Genomic DNA, 18,717 nt, shown 5'->3' with positions numbered 1-18,717 from the left:
TCCCATTTCCACCAACACAGAGCAAACAAGGGACGAAATCTTGCACCCGGCAAGTTAATCTCACTACTATTTGGTATAACATTTTCAAGAATAAATCTAATTCATCATCAAACATGTAAATGGAATTAAATTTACCAAGTCAATAAATCCTTACAGTAACAATCAAAAGTAGAAGGAAATAAGATTTTTACCAAGTCAATAAATCCTTACAGTAACAATCAAAATCAAATTCTCAAGAATAAAAACCAACGAAATGTCAAACAAAACGAAATCTGGTATCCAATTCAATTGAAAAATTAGTGAAATGATAAGATTTTTTAATACTTCAAAACTTCAAATTATCATTCTAAATCCACCGTTTCTCCCAACACGAGCATATCGTCATCGGTAGTTCATTTCCACCATGGAATCAATTCCTAGATCTAATTCCTAGACCTTGTTAGAAACGTCACCACTCCATCATCCCTTCCTTGAAAAATCGATCTCAATCATCAATTCGTCACCAACCCATCTCTGCTCTTCAACTGAAGTTAAAATCGCAACCCTAATTTCAACAATTAAGGGTTAAGGGAACGAAGGTGGTGATGGAATTGAATGAGGCGGACGAAGGTGGTGGTGGTGGTGAGATACGAAGGTGCTAGTGTGGTCGGGGAAGCATAAAGTTTCTGCTGGTGAGATCTGGTATCGCTGCTGGTGGTGATGGTGGTGGGGAGAATGAGAGAAAGAAAGAAGAAAAAATAAAGGAGAGAAGACGAAGATGAAGAAGGGTACGTTTGGGTTTTTTCAAAGTAAAAAAAATTAAATTTGCTAATTATTATTTGAGCTGGGGTTTTTGTGTCATTATTTAATGAAACTGATTTAATTTGTTAAAATTAATATGGGTGGTTTTTTTGTTCCTTTAAGTTGGTCACCTAGAGGTTTTGTCACTAGTTTTGTTTAATCAAATCAAAACCCTGTATTCTAAATTCGAAATTTAGATTGGGAAATTTATCAAGATCAAGAGAGATTTCGACGGAGAAGAAGAGGATCGAGAGAGAAATTTTGCTTCTGTTTGATTGCAGTTTGGTAGAAAGAGATTACAGGTAGGTTTTTGCCCCTGGATTTGAAGGAATCTACCAAATAAACTGAAGGAAAACAAAAACACGGAGGGGTAATCGCATAATTTGATAAGTGCATAAGTCTACTTTGTCCCTTGAGTTGTAATTATTTACGGAAGTTTCAGTGAAGAAATAAAACGCGGACGGGCAGTTTCGACAGTTCATCGTTGAACCAAAAAAGTTTGGGACACCAAACAAATCATTTTGTGTTATATTATAGATTAGTATTAGTGGTACGTGATTATGGTTTCATCTTCTCGGATGTCTTAATTTTCATTTATCTTCTTCCATTATTTTATGGTCCTTATTGATCAAAATAATATATTTTTGTGGTCCTCGTAAAATGAAACATTCAAAATCACCCCTCAACTCATCATCATTATCATTCATCTTTAATGGTAAAATTTTAACTTCTCTTTTGAAGAAAAATAATTCCCCTCTTCTATCTGTGGAACCTTCTAAACACCCAAGGACAGCATCATCCCCAACCCCAAGTTGACTGTACCAAACTATTGTGCCACGGCCTAATCCATCTTTAATTACTACCACCTTTTTTTTGGTTAGTTTACTTTAGGAGTGTTCCCCAAATGCCATAAAAGAAGAAAACAGAATCTGAGGATTGCCACGTAGATATAATTTAATTTGTGTTTCCTAAATAGTGTTTGTATTGTCAAAAAACAGATGAAGTCATAATCTTGACCTGACCAAGACCAGGCCGCCATGGCCATGTTCTTTGTACCACGTGTCTAAATTGATTTTAGTACTGGTTCAAATTTGTAGTGGGTAATGAGGACCACAGAAAATACCAATCCGAAAATAATTAAATTACATCAAGTTGCCCAAATATCCCATTAGCCAATGAGCTAAACCCTACTTCTCTCTTATTGTCTTGACCTTTTTCCGTTGTCTTACTATTTTAATGAGAACAGTATTCCCCACCATTTTGGTTCTTGACGCATATATATATTACTTGACTTTTCACCAGTAATTTCAACTCAAGCCTTAGCTAGACAAATATTACTCAATACTATTAAAAACGAAGCAAGTTCTACCAATCAACAAAAAAAATCCTCCCTTAACGGAAAAACAATGGATTCATCGAACTTTCAGTCTCCGTTCTTAGATTTCTCACCGGAAACATCCATGTCAAGCGGTGGTGGTGGTTCATGGGATCCTAGTTCTTACTCTTGGATTGAGGAGTTTCTTCTAGATCAAAAACCGTTGCCTTTTCTTGGAAACGATTCCAAAGATATGTTGTTTTGTGATAATGTTTTACCTGAAGCCGATCAAATGATCAAGGAAGAATTTTTTGTAGAAGAAGTTAGTACATCCAAGGAAATTATTAGTAGTACTAAAAGGGAAGAGATTAAAACAAAAGAAAAGGCTTACAGAGGTGTGAGGAAAAGGCCATGGGGTAAATTCGCAGCAGAAATAAGAGATTCAACTAGAAATGGAGTTAGAGTTTGGATTGGAACCTTTGACAGTGCTGAAGCAGCTGCTTTAGCTTACGACCAAGCTGCATTCTCAATGAGAGGATCCATGGCTATTCTTAACTTTCCGGTCGAACATGTTCGTGAGTCTTTAAAAGATATAAAATACCGATTCAAAGATGGATCATCACCGGTTTTGGCTCTTAAGAAGTGTCACTCGATGAAGAATAAGAAGTTCAGTAGTAATAAGAAAAGTAAAGCAAGGGAAGTAGTTAAACCATCACAATCACCATCGCCGTCGACGTCGTCAAGTTCATCATATTCAACAGATCATAAAAACTTGGTTGAATTTGAAGATTTAGGGATTGAATTCTTAGAGGAACTTTTAAGCTCATATGAAACTAGCAGTACAAGTAGTTCTAGTAGTTCATTTTCTTAAAAATCTTCATCATTCTCGCCTTGTTAAGCTTAAATTTCTCTTGGTTTGTCATCCCTTTGTTATTATATTTTCCATTTTAGATGTTCTTAGTTTTTTGGATTTTGGTGATGAAAATGTGATTTTGTATGGTAGTCTTATGGATGAAAATTCCGATGGACAAATAGAATTTAGATGGAATTGTTCATTTTTATGTGAATTATATGTTTAAGAACTCAATTAATATTGCTCCTCAGCAGCTAGAAATTTCCATCTTTCTGAATTCTGACTCTTTTCTTTTTCCTCTAAATTAAATGAACAATTACTCTTGTTGGTTGGCGGTCATTGTGGAAATTCCTCCCCAAGAACAAGGGGGACTCTAGTTAAGCACTGGCAAAAAATTCTGGTAAGTGGTAACCCAGTCAGGGAAGATGGAACTTTTCTCCCAAAATTTGCTACAACAATCTGGTACAATCTAGAAAGTCAGATGTGCCAAACTGTTTGGAAATGTAATATCGAATCCAAGGACTGCACATTCAACTGCCAAGATGAACAGACAACGCTCAGCTACAAGAAGAACAGATCGAAATAGTCAAAAACCAAAGCCTTCTGGGAGTGATGAAGATAAACTTTGCAACTACCTGTGACAATGACATTAACATTGGAATAGTCGCTCTAATTCTGAGATGTTGTATCGGATGGCAGAGAAGTGAGAATCTTGAACAAAAAGGCTCAAGCAATCCTAACCGCTCTGGGATGGACGTATACAAAGCTTTGGAGGGAAAACAGACTAACCTAGACCGGAAAGTTTTACCAATTTTAGATCTTAGGGGATGTACAGACCCATAAAGGATCAAACAGAAAACTTGTCTTAATTTGTTTTAGTAAGAATCCTTAATCAGGTGGTCATTGGCCCACAAAACCGATGCAGATGCCTCTTGTCATATCAGTAGCTACCTCGTCGCTCAATTTATGATATTCTATACATTGATAGGCTGAAGTCTGGAATTCAGCCGGATCAACAGAATCAAAATGTATTTTGAACTCTTATCCTTTCTCCAAAAATTTATTATCAGAAAAAAAATGAAAAATTGCGATGTTAGTCATTATCTGGTGGAAAACTTTTCTCCCCATTATTTTTTTAATTACATTCGAGTTTTTTCTTTTCTTTTCTTTTCTTTTTAGGTTTTGTATTAGTATACGTAACACGAAATTGTTACCCGTTTCTACTCAACATGGAATGTACATTTCGAGTTTTAAGGGGTGTACAAATTTGCATACCCTTTCGGAAAGTTTGACCGGATGCACAAATTTGCATACCTCTTCCAAAGTCTAAGCTGGTTCCCCTTGAAAACTTTGTGAAGAAAGGAAGCATAGAGTATACCATTAATCTCTTTAAACCAATAGCTTTCAAGCATACAAATATAAGAATAATGCTTTTACGATGAAACTAATTTTAATGCGGAAACAGTAAAAACACGTAAACACAACAATTTGGTAACAAGGAGCATTGCCTAACAAAAAAATCCCAAGATCTAGTCCAGTTTTAATACTGTAAGAATTAAGCCGTAATACAAATTGACTACCGCAACTTCGTATAGTTGAGACCAAGTAAACATTTTTTCCAGTATTACTTCGTTTATAACCAATCTGGACTATACACATTCGAATGACGAGGATACCAAGTACACCATAATCTTTTCGATATCAACCTATAAGTCGGATACCTTGCGTGATCTAATATAGACAGAGACTGTCAAGATAGCAACCACAAGGTATACACTTGGTATATAGAATAAGTTCGAAACTGAACCTTAAGCTATAGGGATCAACCCAAGTGTTTGGGATTAACGTACAAGTGTAATTACTTTAATTATAACTTAAACAAATTATAATGAGGAAAGTAAAGTAAAAGCACACAACAAGATTTTGCTAAGGAGGAAACCACAAATGCATAAAAATCTAGGGACCTAGTCCAGTTTTGAATACTCTCATAATTAAGCCGTTATACAAAGATACTACCAACTTCGTATAGTTAAGACCAAGTAAACTATACCCCTAGTTACCTAGTTTCCTCAATATCCCTGCCCCTACAATCAATCTGGCCAACACACGTGAATCCTAAGATAGAGTCCACTATCTTGAGTTGCTTCAGCTTCTAGAAGACTTTAAGCACTCAACATTTTCGGTCGTCTCCCAGAAAGTAAATGACTAATCTATTTGGTAACCACTCTCCCACCTCAGGATATTAATCAGAGATATTTTTGTTGAGTGTGACAAAGGTTTTTCTGTTTAAAATCAATTAAACTCCTTTGTCGGGTTTAGATCTTCCAAGATCTGGATTGACAAGTTAACCAGATCGAGTCAAACAAAACTACCAAATTCGGATACTGAAGAGTACCACCAAATGATAGCTTGTCGATCTAAATACGACTAGTAATAAAAAGTTTACCAAAAGATAAACTAGATCTAGCCGGATCCCGGCCGATCAAGTTTGTGCGTGAAGCAAATTACAAAGATAAGAAACCGATAAGAAATATTCTTGTCTTCAAATCTTCAATAATCTTCTTTACCAGTACAATAACAAGCTTGATTCCGACTTATGATCGATCACGCACACAACAGAGTCTGTTAACAATGGATAATCACAAGTCGACGTCAGGTCTAAAGACAAACGTGAACTACCGCTAATATCTTGGTCTAGTTTGAGTGACCTTATGTCAGAAGAGAAGGCTCTCAATAATAATCAAACGAGGTACAATCAAGAGTTAACAAACCGTTAGTCAATCAAATCAATAATAAAAAACTAAAATAACAATACAATTCTAGTTTCCCACTAACGGTACCAGTAAATGCTTCTTGATCTCAAAGAAGTCTTTAAACTAGAGGATGTAAGGGATTTCGTATAACTAGGTGTCTCTCCTCTCTAAGACAGTATTACAAGAATACTATTAGTCGGCTACAACAGCGACTACAAAACGAAGTTGTGACGCCCTAACTCTTAAACCTGTTTAGCTAAATGGATTTCATCCAAAAAGAAGTATCCAATCCAGATTATCGATCTTAAGAACCATATTCACATAAAGTGCTAACAAACAAACCCAAAACTCTCTGATACAACATACTTGAAAAATCTCTCATGCTATATAATTATATAAATGTGTTGTTTTACGAAATTAAATAAAAAATACACAAAATAAAAGATACACGACAACACTAGATCCGGTACAACACTAAGCTACGAAAACACAGATATCTTCGCACGCATCATTCCTTCTGATTACTGAAACTGAGGTGGGAATGGATGAGCATATCATCCCAATTGAAACAAATAACTCTCATGTAATCACTAACATGCTTCACAGTTCTAAAGATAAACAATAATTTAAAAGAGACGATGGTGAAAGTAAACATTCAACAGTTCATGCATCAAGAAGCTAAAGTTAATCAAACAAGCATAATATGCACATGGGTGATTTCCCTCAAATAAAATAGTATATATAATATATCCAGACGGATGGCGTAACGCCCTACTAGATACTATTGCCGACGGATGGCGTACCGCCCTACTATCTTAATAAGCATTAATATTCAAACGGATGGCGTACCGCTCTACGAAATGAAATAGTCATAATAATATTATGACGGATGGCGTACCGCCCTACTAAGATAATATTCAACCGGATAGCTTACCGGCATACTTAACTTAGCTATGAGCCGTGGGGAAACACAAACACTCTTCGGGGAAAATCACACTATGCATATTACACACATACAATTACATTCAAAACAACACATCGTTCAGTGCAATTACAATATACATTCATACATATAGTAAAAACACATCATGCTCGCAAAGAAAAGAAACTCAATGATTACAAGAAGGTTACAAAGTTCCCACCTGAATTGATGACAAGCCATGCCTACCTCGAGATCCATGATTTACCGGTTCATCCTTTGAATCGATCGTTGTTAATAGAGGTTAACTATTAATCACACCAGCGTTCTAAGAGATTATCCCAAAGGCTCATACAAGGCTCATATCATAATTTCATATAAGTCTCTGGTTATAGGCTAAGTGAACTATCTAATGGTTCTAAGCCATTTATATATATCTTTAACACATCTAAAGGCTTACTAATTCAATTGGATTGGTTATATAGCCCATTAGGTAAGTCTTAAGAAGATCTACAACTTTGTAGAAGAAGTCAAAGGCTAATTCGGACCATAAAGGGTGCAATTCATCAAATAAGAAAACTAGTCCTAAGTCCAAGTCCACCAAAGTCAACTAACGGTCAAAGAGTCAATTAACAGTAAACGTAAGTCAAGTCCAAAGTCAAAGGTCAAGGCAAGTCAATTGGTCCAAGGTCAGGTCAACGAGTTAAGTCACTGAGTTAAATCGGGTCAAGTCTGGTTACAGGGTCAACTCAGTCAGAAGACTGATTCAGGCAAATAAACTGACTCAGACGAGTCAGACAAGACTATCAACTGTCCAGGCTAAAACACAAGGCCTGAGCCATCAGCTCATGCCACAAACTATAGCATTAAAACACACACACACACACACACACAGCTTAGACTAATACTACATTCCTTCATTGATTTCAGTTCAATTGATTCTATACACATCCCATATTCATTTAAACTTCAGATCATTTATAACTCAACACTACCACCACCAGACTTCACTTGAGATTCAAACCATCCTAATCCAGATTAAGTATTTTAGCTCAGGTACACTACACTATTAAACCTCGACTAAAACTGCCAATTCAACTCATCCCTGTAGTTTCATTAGTACAACCATTCTACGTTCCATTTCCATTCTGCAGTTACACTTCAACTAACACTACCAGATACCTCTCCAAAGATTATTCCCTGTCTAACATTCATCTAGTTCCATACCAATTAAACTCTGAGCTTCATAAGAATCACTAGTTCAATAACAGACCACCAATAGCATCATTCTTTACTCCCATTATCTATTGAACCAAATTCAATTGCTCATCTACACAGTAAAATCAACCTCAGTACAACACCTTCATTTGTAACTCAACTTATAACTCTAATTCCATTCACTTGAGGTCCATCAACAGTTGAACAACATCAACGTCATTTCTATTACATACACATTACCATTCTCATTAACTCTAAAATCTCAGCTCCATTTCCTTACTTCCCAATTCATGAATCTTGTAACTCAAATCCACTATCAGTTTCATCTGAATTACCAACTCAGTATCCAATCCTTACTTCATGTCTTTACCAACCCTTTTGTGTCACTACATCAATAGCTTCATCATATTCTTCACCTGCAGATTGAGTTTCATCAACAACCAAGTCCTGAATTTCCCTTTCATAAAATTTCCTAAATATTGAAATCTCTTCAAATCCCTAATCTAAAATTCTTTGAATGCAACACCCTAATTCAATAACCTAAATTCAAACACCACCATTCAAATCAACTTCTTTATCTGAAATTACTCAACTTAGGAACCCTAATTACACAACCCCCTTCACCCAATTCTTAAATAAATTTAAATCAAACCTAATACATCTAATTATACTTCAATTAAGAGCAAACCCATCATAAATAATTCGATTAATCAATCAAATCAAACAATAGACCCTCGAATTAATAAAACCCTAATTTACCTTTTCTCAGTTGCTTCTTCCTGTGATTGAACAACTTCAGCACCATCACCATCATCTTCAATCAATTATAATAATTAAGGTTTACAAGAATTATCATACAAAGAAGCTTAGATCTCTGAGATCGGATCAACAGAGAGGAGAAGAAGAAGAAGAAAAGATAAGAATGAATTCTCTTCCTCAGTTTGGTGAAGATAAGTCCCACCTAATTACTGAGACACCCAGAACTCTGGATAAAGGCTTCCAAGGCGGATAACCTGGAAAATAACTATTTTTCCCTTCAAACAACTCTGGTGATATCTTCTTCTTCTGATATCCGAATGACACGTTCGAGTAGTCCATTCCGCGCAACTTTTCAAGATCTATCCAGCGGTACTAGTTTCGTATCTAAATCATTGTTAGATTAATTTCTATTAATTAAGGTTCATCTCTAATTAATCGAGTCATTAGTGGCTTAATCGTCTCTTGACTGGTCTAATAGCGTTGACGATCTTGAGGGTCGTTACATTCTCCTCACTCCGTCCATTTGGTCTTCTAAACTCCTTACCTTATAAAGTAACACCATCTCTCAACTAAGTGCAAGTTCTGCTCATATTTACAAGCGCGCGAAGAGATAACTCGTTTCAAATAGTAAGAAATGAAACACAAACCCATATGGTTTTCTACAACTAAAATCTATAATTTGTAGCTCTAGGTTCAATTAAAAAAAATGTATTTTAAAATATATGCATGTCTAGGTTTTCCACGCTAAAATTTATAGTCTAATTTCTAATAATTTATTAAATAGCTGGTCCTAATGCACATAGTGTATTTCTAAATTTTATTTAATTTACAAAATCTGATCATAGATAATTACTAATATTTTTTTGCGTAGTGAAAAAGCGGGGGTCTAACAACCACACCTAATATTTCTCTTAGCAATCTGTATAGACTAACTCCAATATACTTTCAAGATAATCAACTAGACATTCAGAATCAATCTTAAGAAATGTATATCAAAGAGTTATATCTCAATTTATCAATTCAATCCACAATCAAACAAATAGGAATTTGCGAGCCCGATTGAACGACATCATAAACCAATATCCAAGTTTCAATCAATTCAATCAACAACCCAAAGGACGGATTCAAGAACTGATTGAACTTAACGCACAACCTGTGATATTTCTATTATATAACAAAATATAATGAGGAAAAGAAATAACACATACACCAGAAATTTTGTTAACGAGGAAACCCTAAATGCAGAATAACCGCGGGACCTAGTCCAGATTTGGATACCACGATGTATTAAGCCGCTACAGACACTAGCCTACTCCAAGTTAACTTCGGACTGGAATGTAGTTGAGCCTTAACCAATCTTACACTGATCAAGTTACAATTGCGCTCCTTACGTCTCTGAATCCCAGCAGAACTCTAGCACTTGATTCCCTAAGCTGATCTCACCTACAACTAAGAGTTTCTACGACCCAAAGTCGAAGACTTGATAAACCAATTTGTCTCACACAGAAATGTCTATTGTATAGATAAATCTGTCTCCCACAGATAAACCTATGAGTTTTGTTTAGTTTTTTGATAAATCAAGGTGAACATGAACCGATTGATATACCAGACTTATATTCCCGAAGAACAACCTAGAAATATCAATCACCTCACAATAATCTTAATCGTATGGTAGCGAAACAACATATTATGGAATCACAAACGATGAGATGAAGATGTTTGTGACTACTTTTTATCTTGCCTATCGGAGATTCAATCTCGAGAAAATCTTAGAGAAGATAGTACTCAATCACGATAGAAAACAACAAGTGAAAAAGCGGGGGTCTAACAACCACACCCAATATTTTGCTTAGCAATCTGTATGGACTAACTCCAATATACTTTTAAGAAAATCAACTAGACAGTCAGACTCAATCTTAATAAAAGTATATCAAAGAGTTATATCTCACTTTCTCGATTCAATACTTACTCAAGCAAATAGAAATCTGCGAGTCTAATTAAATACAAGAGAAATCACTTGAACGGTACCAAAGACCAATGATCAAGGATCAATCAATTTCAATCAACACCCAAAGGTTTCATTTCCCAGTTGATCGATTCAACTCACTACCTGTGATATTTCAATTATATAACAAAATGTAATACGGAAAAGAAATAACACAAACACCAAAAGTTTTGTTAACGAGGAAACCGCAAATGCAGAAAACCCCCGGGACCTAGTCCAGATTGAACAAACACTGTATTAAGCCGCTACAAACACTAGCCTACTGCAAACTAACTTCGGTCTTGACTGTATTTCAACCCTAATCAATCTCACACTGATCCAAGGTATAGTTGTGCTCCTTACGTCTCTGATCCCAGCAGGATACTATGCACTGGATGCCCTTAGCTGATCTCACCCACAACTAAGAGTTGCTATGACCCAAAGTCGAATACTTTAATAAACAAATCTGTATCACACAGAAAAGTCTACCGTAATAGATAAATCTGTCTCCAATATAAATACCTACGAGTTTTTGTTACGTCTTTTGATAAATCAAGGTGAACATGAACCGATTGATAACCCAGACTTATATTCCCGAAGAACAGCTTAGAATTATCAATCACCTCACAATAATCTTAATCGACTAGCGAACGAAGATATTGCGGAATCACAAATGATGAGATGAAGATGTTTGTGACTTCTTTTAATCTTACTCATCAGAGAAATCAATCTCAAGCCAATCTTACGATTATACTTAGTACGATAGAAACAACAAGATCAGATCATGCAACTACAAAAAAAATAGTTGGGTCTGGCTTCACAATCCCACTGAAGTCTTCAAGTCGTTAACCTAAAGGGTCTCGATAGAAACCTAAGGTTAAAGGAGAATCAACTCTAGATAATACAACTAGTATCACACAGGAGGTGTGGGGATTAGGATTCCCAGTTGCTAGAGTTCTCCTTTATATAGCCTTTCAAATCAGAGTTTGCAATCAATGTTAGCTTAGTAACAAAGCATTCAATATTCACCGTTAGATGAAAACCTGATTAGATTCAAGATAATATCTTTCAACCGTTAGATCGAAACTTAGCTTGTTACACACAAATGAAATGCACGTTTATTTAGGTTTGTGTAACCTCACCCAAACATGTACACTTAGTTCGTTCAACAGTAGTTAACCAAATGGTTATCCATGTGAGCACTTTCATATCAACCATATTATTCTTTACCATAACTAGTTCAAATGACTCAAATGAACTAGTTAGAGGGTTGTTCAATTGCTTAGATATTATAGAAGTATACAAGACACAATCGAAGGAAAAACGATTTGATTCACTCGAATCGATTCATGAACTTTATAGTCAGGGTTTGCAAACTTGCATTCCTTAGTTTATATAAGTTTAAGTTCACGAATAATCGTTTTTAGAAAATAACCAACTTAAGTACGCATACTGGTACCCGGACTAAGTTTGTTTTCAGTTCACAAACTCCAGCAGAAATTCACGGGATGTGAACTTCCGACAGTGGGCGTACTGGTACGCGGACTTTAGTTTCGGTTTTCCTGAGCAGCAAAGTACGCATACTTTGGTTCAAGGAATAAGGACTTAGACACGTATGAGTTTCCACACAATATTTATATCCAACCATGGTTATATAATCTAAACTCTCATTTCAATCATTGAAATATTTTTAGAGGATGTTATATAGTTGTTATTCACAAACCATTTTTCGTCAAAGCAATTTTCAAGTAATTGAAACTTAAATGACTTTCGTCACTAGTAAAGATGAACTTGGTCAAAGCGAAAGATTACCAACATATATTTTGAGAAATAGATAAGCGAGATAAACTCGGCTCGAAATAGCAAATGTGTATAATCAAAGTCTATATAGAAATTCGACTTTTGTCTCAAGATAGGAGATAGAGTAGATAGACTTTTGAGTGATAGATAAGTTTAATTCTCCACATACCTTTTAGTCGACGAAGTTCCACCAGTTCCTTGAGTAGTTCTTCGTCTTTGTATGATGATCGCCATGGAGTCTTTGATCTCAACTACACTTTCTATCCTAGTCCGAGACTTAGCTATAAGTAGACTAGAAATCAAGACTTATAATTTTGGAAACTAAACTTGACAACAAGCTTGAGATAGAAACGCTTGCGAGTTCGACCGAGAAGTGCTCTAAAAATCTCCCCCTTTGTCAATTTTAGTGACAAAACTATCAATACATATGGAATACAAAATAAATAAACTTTTGTAGCTTCTCTTCCACATGCATGATCCTCTTGGTTCTTCAACATTACTCGAAATCTTCGTCACTTCCAAGTAATCCAATGATTCCAAAGGTTGTAAGTTTAGCATCATCGTTGTTGAAAATCCGTAGCCATAACAATGAGAAAACAAGAATTCTCAATCATTGTTACACAGTGTCATAATATTATCACACAGTATCAAAGTTCAATTGCATCACAACTTCGACAACAATACTATAATGATATGTATCACTCCACCTTAGTCAATAATCCATTTCACATGGAAACCACTCCCCCTTACATAATGATCCGAAAACCATATGTATTTGTGGTGTGAACTACACATTAATTCTCCTCCTTTTTGTCAATAAAATTGGCAAAGGTACGAAAACTAGTGGGATCCTAATGAAATTTCCATAGAGACATTTCATGACCAAAGAAAGCACATATCAACTTTTTAGATGCAATCATATAGACGAAGATAAATGCTTTCATCAAGGAGTTTATAAAGATACAAGATAACCCCTATAATATTCCACAGCCGCACTCCCCACAAAAATTTGGCAATTAAGCACAAGTTCAATTAAGAACTCTCCCCCATAAAATGTCATTCCCAAAAGAACAACAAGGACGACCTTACTTCACAAGAAAAGAAGGATTTCTTTGGACATAACAAATCACATACGAATATGAATTTGAATCCATAAATACTCAACTAAATTAACCACAAGAAAACCCATGATTAACTTAATCAGAAATGCTCAACATAAGAAAACTTATGGAGCCGCACAATATATGCATAAAAATATGGATCAGGGTGTAGATGGGGAAAAACGATTCGTTGGTTTTCTAGGGAATGAAGAGATGATCGAGCAATCGAGGACTCCTCAACCGAGAAAACTTCTTAAGCTCACACAGATGCACTGTACGGGAGTGATTTGAGTTCGAGAGATCAATATGTAGGACTCCGACCTAAACCAAGTCAATGGCCGTTCCAGAGTCAATTCGGTCACAAAGAGGGAGATGGTTTGATATGTAGGAGGGAAGCTGAGAATTGTGGGATCGATGATAATCAAGGATCGTGGATGTGTTGAAGGTTTCTGCAAGTATGTGTAAATAACTTTGTGTAGATGGGGAAAAACGAGTTGCTGGTTTTTACGGAATTGAGGAGACGACCGTGCGGAGGAAACTCCTTGAACCGAGTGAACTGTCTAACCTCACAAAGATTCACTGCAAAAAAGGGAGTGCTTTATATTCGAGAGATCAATCTGTAGGACTCTATCCTAAACCAATACAATGGCCGTTCCAGAGTCAATTCGGTTACAAGAGAGGATGGGCCGATCTGTAGGAGGGAAGCTAAGAAATGTGTGAGATCAATGGTGATCGAAGATTGTAGGTGTATTGTGTATTCTGCATGAAGAAATAAGATAAGTTATGATTGATTGAATTTTATATGTTGAGAGTAGTTGCTTAGACGTCGAGTTGTTAATCTCTTGTTGCCGGTTTGACGAAATATTGTCTTGTTTTTCAATCATGATTCAGAGATTTATTTATATTGCTAGAATTGTAAACACCTTGATCCCATGAAGTGTGACAGTTGCTGGAATCAAAGAGTGGGGAAGTGGAAATCTTGTTAAAAACAGTTGCTCATCGTGTGGAGACTTGGTTGATTTTCCATCCACTACTTTACTAACTCCTCCAACTGATTGCACGACTTGCTCACATTCTCATCGTGTGTATGAACACACGTGCCGTAGACCGCCAGACCAAAACCTTAGTTAATATCCCCCCATGTGACACGATTGATGTCTCGTGATGGTGGAGTCTGCAAGGAAGACATGTATTTAGTTAGTCAGTTGCTGACTTTATGGGACGATGAGTCCTTGTATTGCTGAGTCGAACGTGATTTGAATTTTTTTTAAGACTAATGAACTGAACGTGTTTGTTGAAACAGAGGTATTATTCTCGAGTAAATGTTGATAGTTAAGATGAGAAAATATTTCTCATTCGATGGATTGTTAAATATTGATAGTTGAACCAATATTCCTTAGTCTGAGCAATTATTGCTCATCTGAGCAAATGTTGCTCGTTTGATGAATTATTGGTAGCAGGGCCAAAATAAAATATTAATCTAAAATACTGGTAACTGAACCGAGTATAATTAATTAGAATGTTTATCATGTGATCAACGTAAAATTATTTGCGTTTGAATCTGGAGTTATGAACGTTGGATTCGAAAATCCTAATTTCGATCAATTGCTGATCAATTGATGATTTATTGAAAATCAACCACGGAGTGAAGGAGGGACCGGCTACATGGGATGATGGGTCGACCATGTAGTGACCAGATGCTCGAGCGAGCAAATACCAAAGTCTCTTGAAGACCAGTTGGTGAAAGGATGATTAAATGCTGATTTAATCATTTATTAAATAATGCTTGTCTGAGCCTTAGGTGATAAAACCTAATTACCAAGAAATGAGGGACCGACCAAGGGGTCATGTAACCGTCCATGGTTGGTCATGGGATCGACTGGCGATCATTTGATGAAATTCCAAGTCGTTTGGAAGAGTTTGAACCTAATATGAACAAATTAGGTCAAATTATGGAAATATATGGGACCGGCTCCTTGCAAGCCAAAGATCCAACCTTGGTCAGTCAAGGTAATATGATCACGTCACCAAAGTGTTCGTGTCTCAGTCCCGAGAATTTTGATATTTTCTGATGCGCGTTTGAGCGACATTTTGAGAAAATATGAAGAATTCAAGGTTTTTGCTCAAACTGGCGAAACTTCATAAGATGAAGGAAATAATAATAATAAAATAAAAGAATCATGAAATGTGGGAACGGCTATAGCCGGCCGGCCAATGAGCCCGGTCCCATGACACTTTTCCTAATTTTTTGTCATTTTCATGATTTTTGGGAAATACCATGAAGTCAAGAAGTTTGTTGAAACTAAGGAGTTTCCTTGAAGTGAAGGAGTTTCCATGAGATGAGGGAAACAAATAATAATAATAGTAAATATGGGCATGTGGGACCGGCCACGACTAGGGCATGGTCGGCCGGCTAGGGCCCGGTCCCGCGAGTCTTCCCTAATTTTATATCTTTTCCTTAATGTGAAGGAAATATCATGAAATCAAGGAATTTCATGGGATGAAGGAAATAGTAATAAAATAATAAGGAATGCAAGGTGTGGGGCCGGCCACAACTAAGGCATGACCGGCCGACTAGTAGGCTTGGTCCCGCGACACCTTTCCTAATTTTTTATTATTTCTTTGATACGGAGGAAACACCATGAAATTGGGGAGTTTCCTTAAACTGAAGGATATTTGTTCAAATGAAGGGATTTTCATGATAGCAAGGAAAATAATAAAAATATGATAAAATATAGAATTGGGCGTGGGACTGGCCACGGCATGACCGGCCTACCGGCAGGTCCAGTCCCCTAGCGCCCTAGATAATATCTATTATTTATTATTTTTCTTCCTATTTTGCATAGGTTCATCGTTCCTTCGTATTTCGGAATGCTCGTTCGTGCATTCAGGTGCTCGTTAGTGCATTATTGTTGAATACACTTGCACCATTTTGGTCGGGGCTTACTCGATAGCAGCTCAGATGCCCGTACGTTGAATATTTATTGCTAACCCATGAAATTCTGCTGGGAATAGCCATTAATTGAAGTAATGAAATATTATGAAAACGTAGAATATTTTCTAGTATTCAGTTAATGAATTTAATGACTAGAAATAATTAATTGACGGCTCTATACTAGCAGGCATGCTGTCTATGAGCATTAATTATTCAAAAATTGAGTGATATGAGCTTGTTGAAGCGTCATATTTATTTATTACGTATAGTCAGGGAAAACGTTGTTGCATCCTTAAGACGTTATTGCTCTATACTAGCAGGAAAGCTGTCTAGGAGCCGTCCAATCACTAAGATTCTATACACATGTCTTTTATATAGTCAGGGAAAACATTGTTACGTCCCGAAGACGTTATCGCTCCATACTAGAAGGAAAGATGTCTAGGAGCCGTCCAATCGTTCGATTCTATAGAAAAGTGATTTACTGAAATTGCTCAGTATTCATGAAATGTGTCGTTGCCTCAGCTGAGAGACTGCATATTCATGTATGCTCTGAGAGACAATATACTCAGTCAGAGGTTCTTGTGGCATGAGTTTTCATGCTTCAATGAGAGACATGAGCCTCAATACTCATCTAATTGCTGGATCAGGAATATGTAAGATTGCGGTTTTACGATTTTAGCCTTTGTCGAAAATCCACCTTCTACATTAAGTCCCATGCTTAGTGAGGGACAGTCATGCTCCTCAGTCAGTACTGGATGGTGATTTCTAGTTACATACGAAATAAGTAATTGAACTTAGTCGTAAGATGGAATGTTACCAGATTTTCGATGGTACGAACGAACCATGGATTGAACTAAGATACCAGTAGCACGATAGAGCATCGTCTATACTACACCAAATTTAACGTTTAGCAACAGCTTAAACCTGTCGTTGACCGGGCTTGCAACAGATTTTTGCCGTTGCTAAACACCCTGTCGCAGTTTTTCGCGACAGCTCCAGCTCAGTTGCTAATTTCGGCCAGCAACTGCAGTCGCAACAGAAGAAAGCTGTTGCGAAACAAAAGTTTAGAAACAAGAATAAACTGTTGCTACTATGTTTCTGATTTTAGGTTATTCTGGTATATTTTTTATTAGAACATGATACAATTGTTCTGGTTCAGATTTAGCAAAACGATTTTGCCGTTGCTAAGTTTTTCGCAACAAAAAAAAGGTCAAGTATTCGTTGACTTAGTTGTCCTGCAACACCCTATCCCTGCAATTGCCCTGACTCTTTCTGTTCTGATTCAAATAACCTTCATATTCAACATAAAATCATAATTAAACTATGAAACACAACACAAGAGCCATGACATAACAAGAATTGTCGTTTGGATGTATCTATTAACTTCAAATTACATCAAGGAATCTTACAAAGTATTTTTCATTGTTGGATGTCTCTAAGGCAAAAAAAAAAAAAAAAAAAAAAAAAAAAAAAAAAAACTGAAATACAAATACATGAAGTACATGCTCATAGTGTTCACTTAAGCTGAAATACATGAACTCTTTCATTGCACAGAAGAGGGCAAGTATGAATACCTCTGCTCCAATTAACTTCTAAGTTTTTCTATCCCAGGGACTCTTAGTACTGCAAGAGTAAAGTTTGAGGATAAGGCTACAAGGCCGTGAATTTGAGTCATGAAATTAATGATGCATTTGAATATAATCTCAAATATTTAAGTTTTGAAGGTCTAATACAACTGAGATGGAGTGAATGTATTAACATTAGAGTTTCATTAATCGCACCTAGTGCTCATGGAACGGAAGTAAGGAAGACGTATTCCCTGTGCTTTATGTACGCAGGTGAAAGCTTCATTCATTTGGCTAATGGTAAAGAGTTGGATTTCTGCGCAAGTATAAGAAGAAGTATCAAGGAAAATCCATGAATATCATTTAATCGAGTATTTAACGAAACCTAATAACACACTGTAATAAGAACTGAAAATGGAATATTTTCCATAGTTATAACGTGTTATAATATTATCACCTTAGCAAACATCTTTCAATTTAGGATACCCGTTAATAGCCCATGTCTTTTGGAGTCACAATATCAAGCTTTTAGTTGAAGCAGTACTGTACCATTAATAAGTTTGCACGTAGGTATCTTGATAGCTACCAACATATATGAATATAAAGAAAAGGCAACCAACTGATCTTCTTACACCCAAGAGATGTTGAAGTGCATAATGACTTGAAGCCTGCAGATCAACAAATACATTTTCAATCTTAGCAATGGCGTTGTCGATAAGATACTAAGGAAGTACAT

General features: G+C 36.2%; 1 protein-coding gene across 1 annotated transcript; it reads left to right on the top strand.

Moving 5' to 3' along the window:
* Positions 1-2,062: 2,062 nt before the first annotated feature.
* Positions 2,063-3,215, top strand: LOC113346982 (ethylene-responsive transcription factor 1B-like). The gene has a single exon (XM_026590551.1). The coding sequence runs from the start codon at positions 2,187-2,189 to the stop codon at positions 2,964-2,966; it is 780 nt and encodes a 259-aa protein (XP_026446336.1). The 5' UTR covers positions 2,063-2,186; the 3' UTR covers positions 2,967-3,215.
* The last annotated feature ends 15,502 nt before the right edge of the window (positions 3,216-18,717 follow it).

This window comes from Papaver somniferum, chromosome 2 (assembly GCF_003573695.1).
Source record: "Papaver somniferum cultivar HN1 chromosome 2, ASM357369v1, whole genome shotgun sequence".
NCBI classification, from domain to species: domain Eukaryota; kingdom Viridiplantae; phylum Streptophyta; class Magnoliopsida; order Ranunculales; family Papaveraceae; genus Papaver; species Papaver somniferum.
This window is presented reverse-complemented; position numbering and strand designations above follow the sequence as displayed.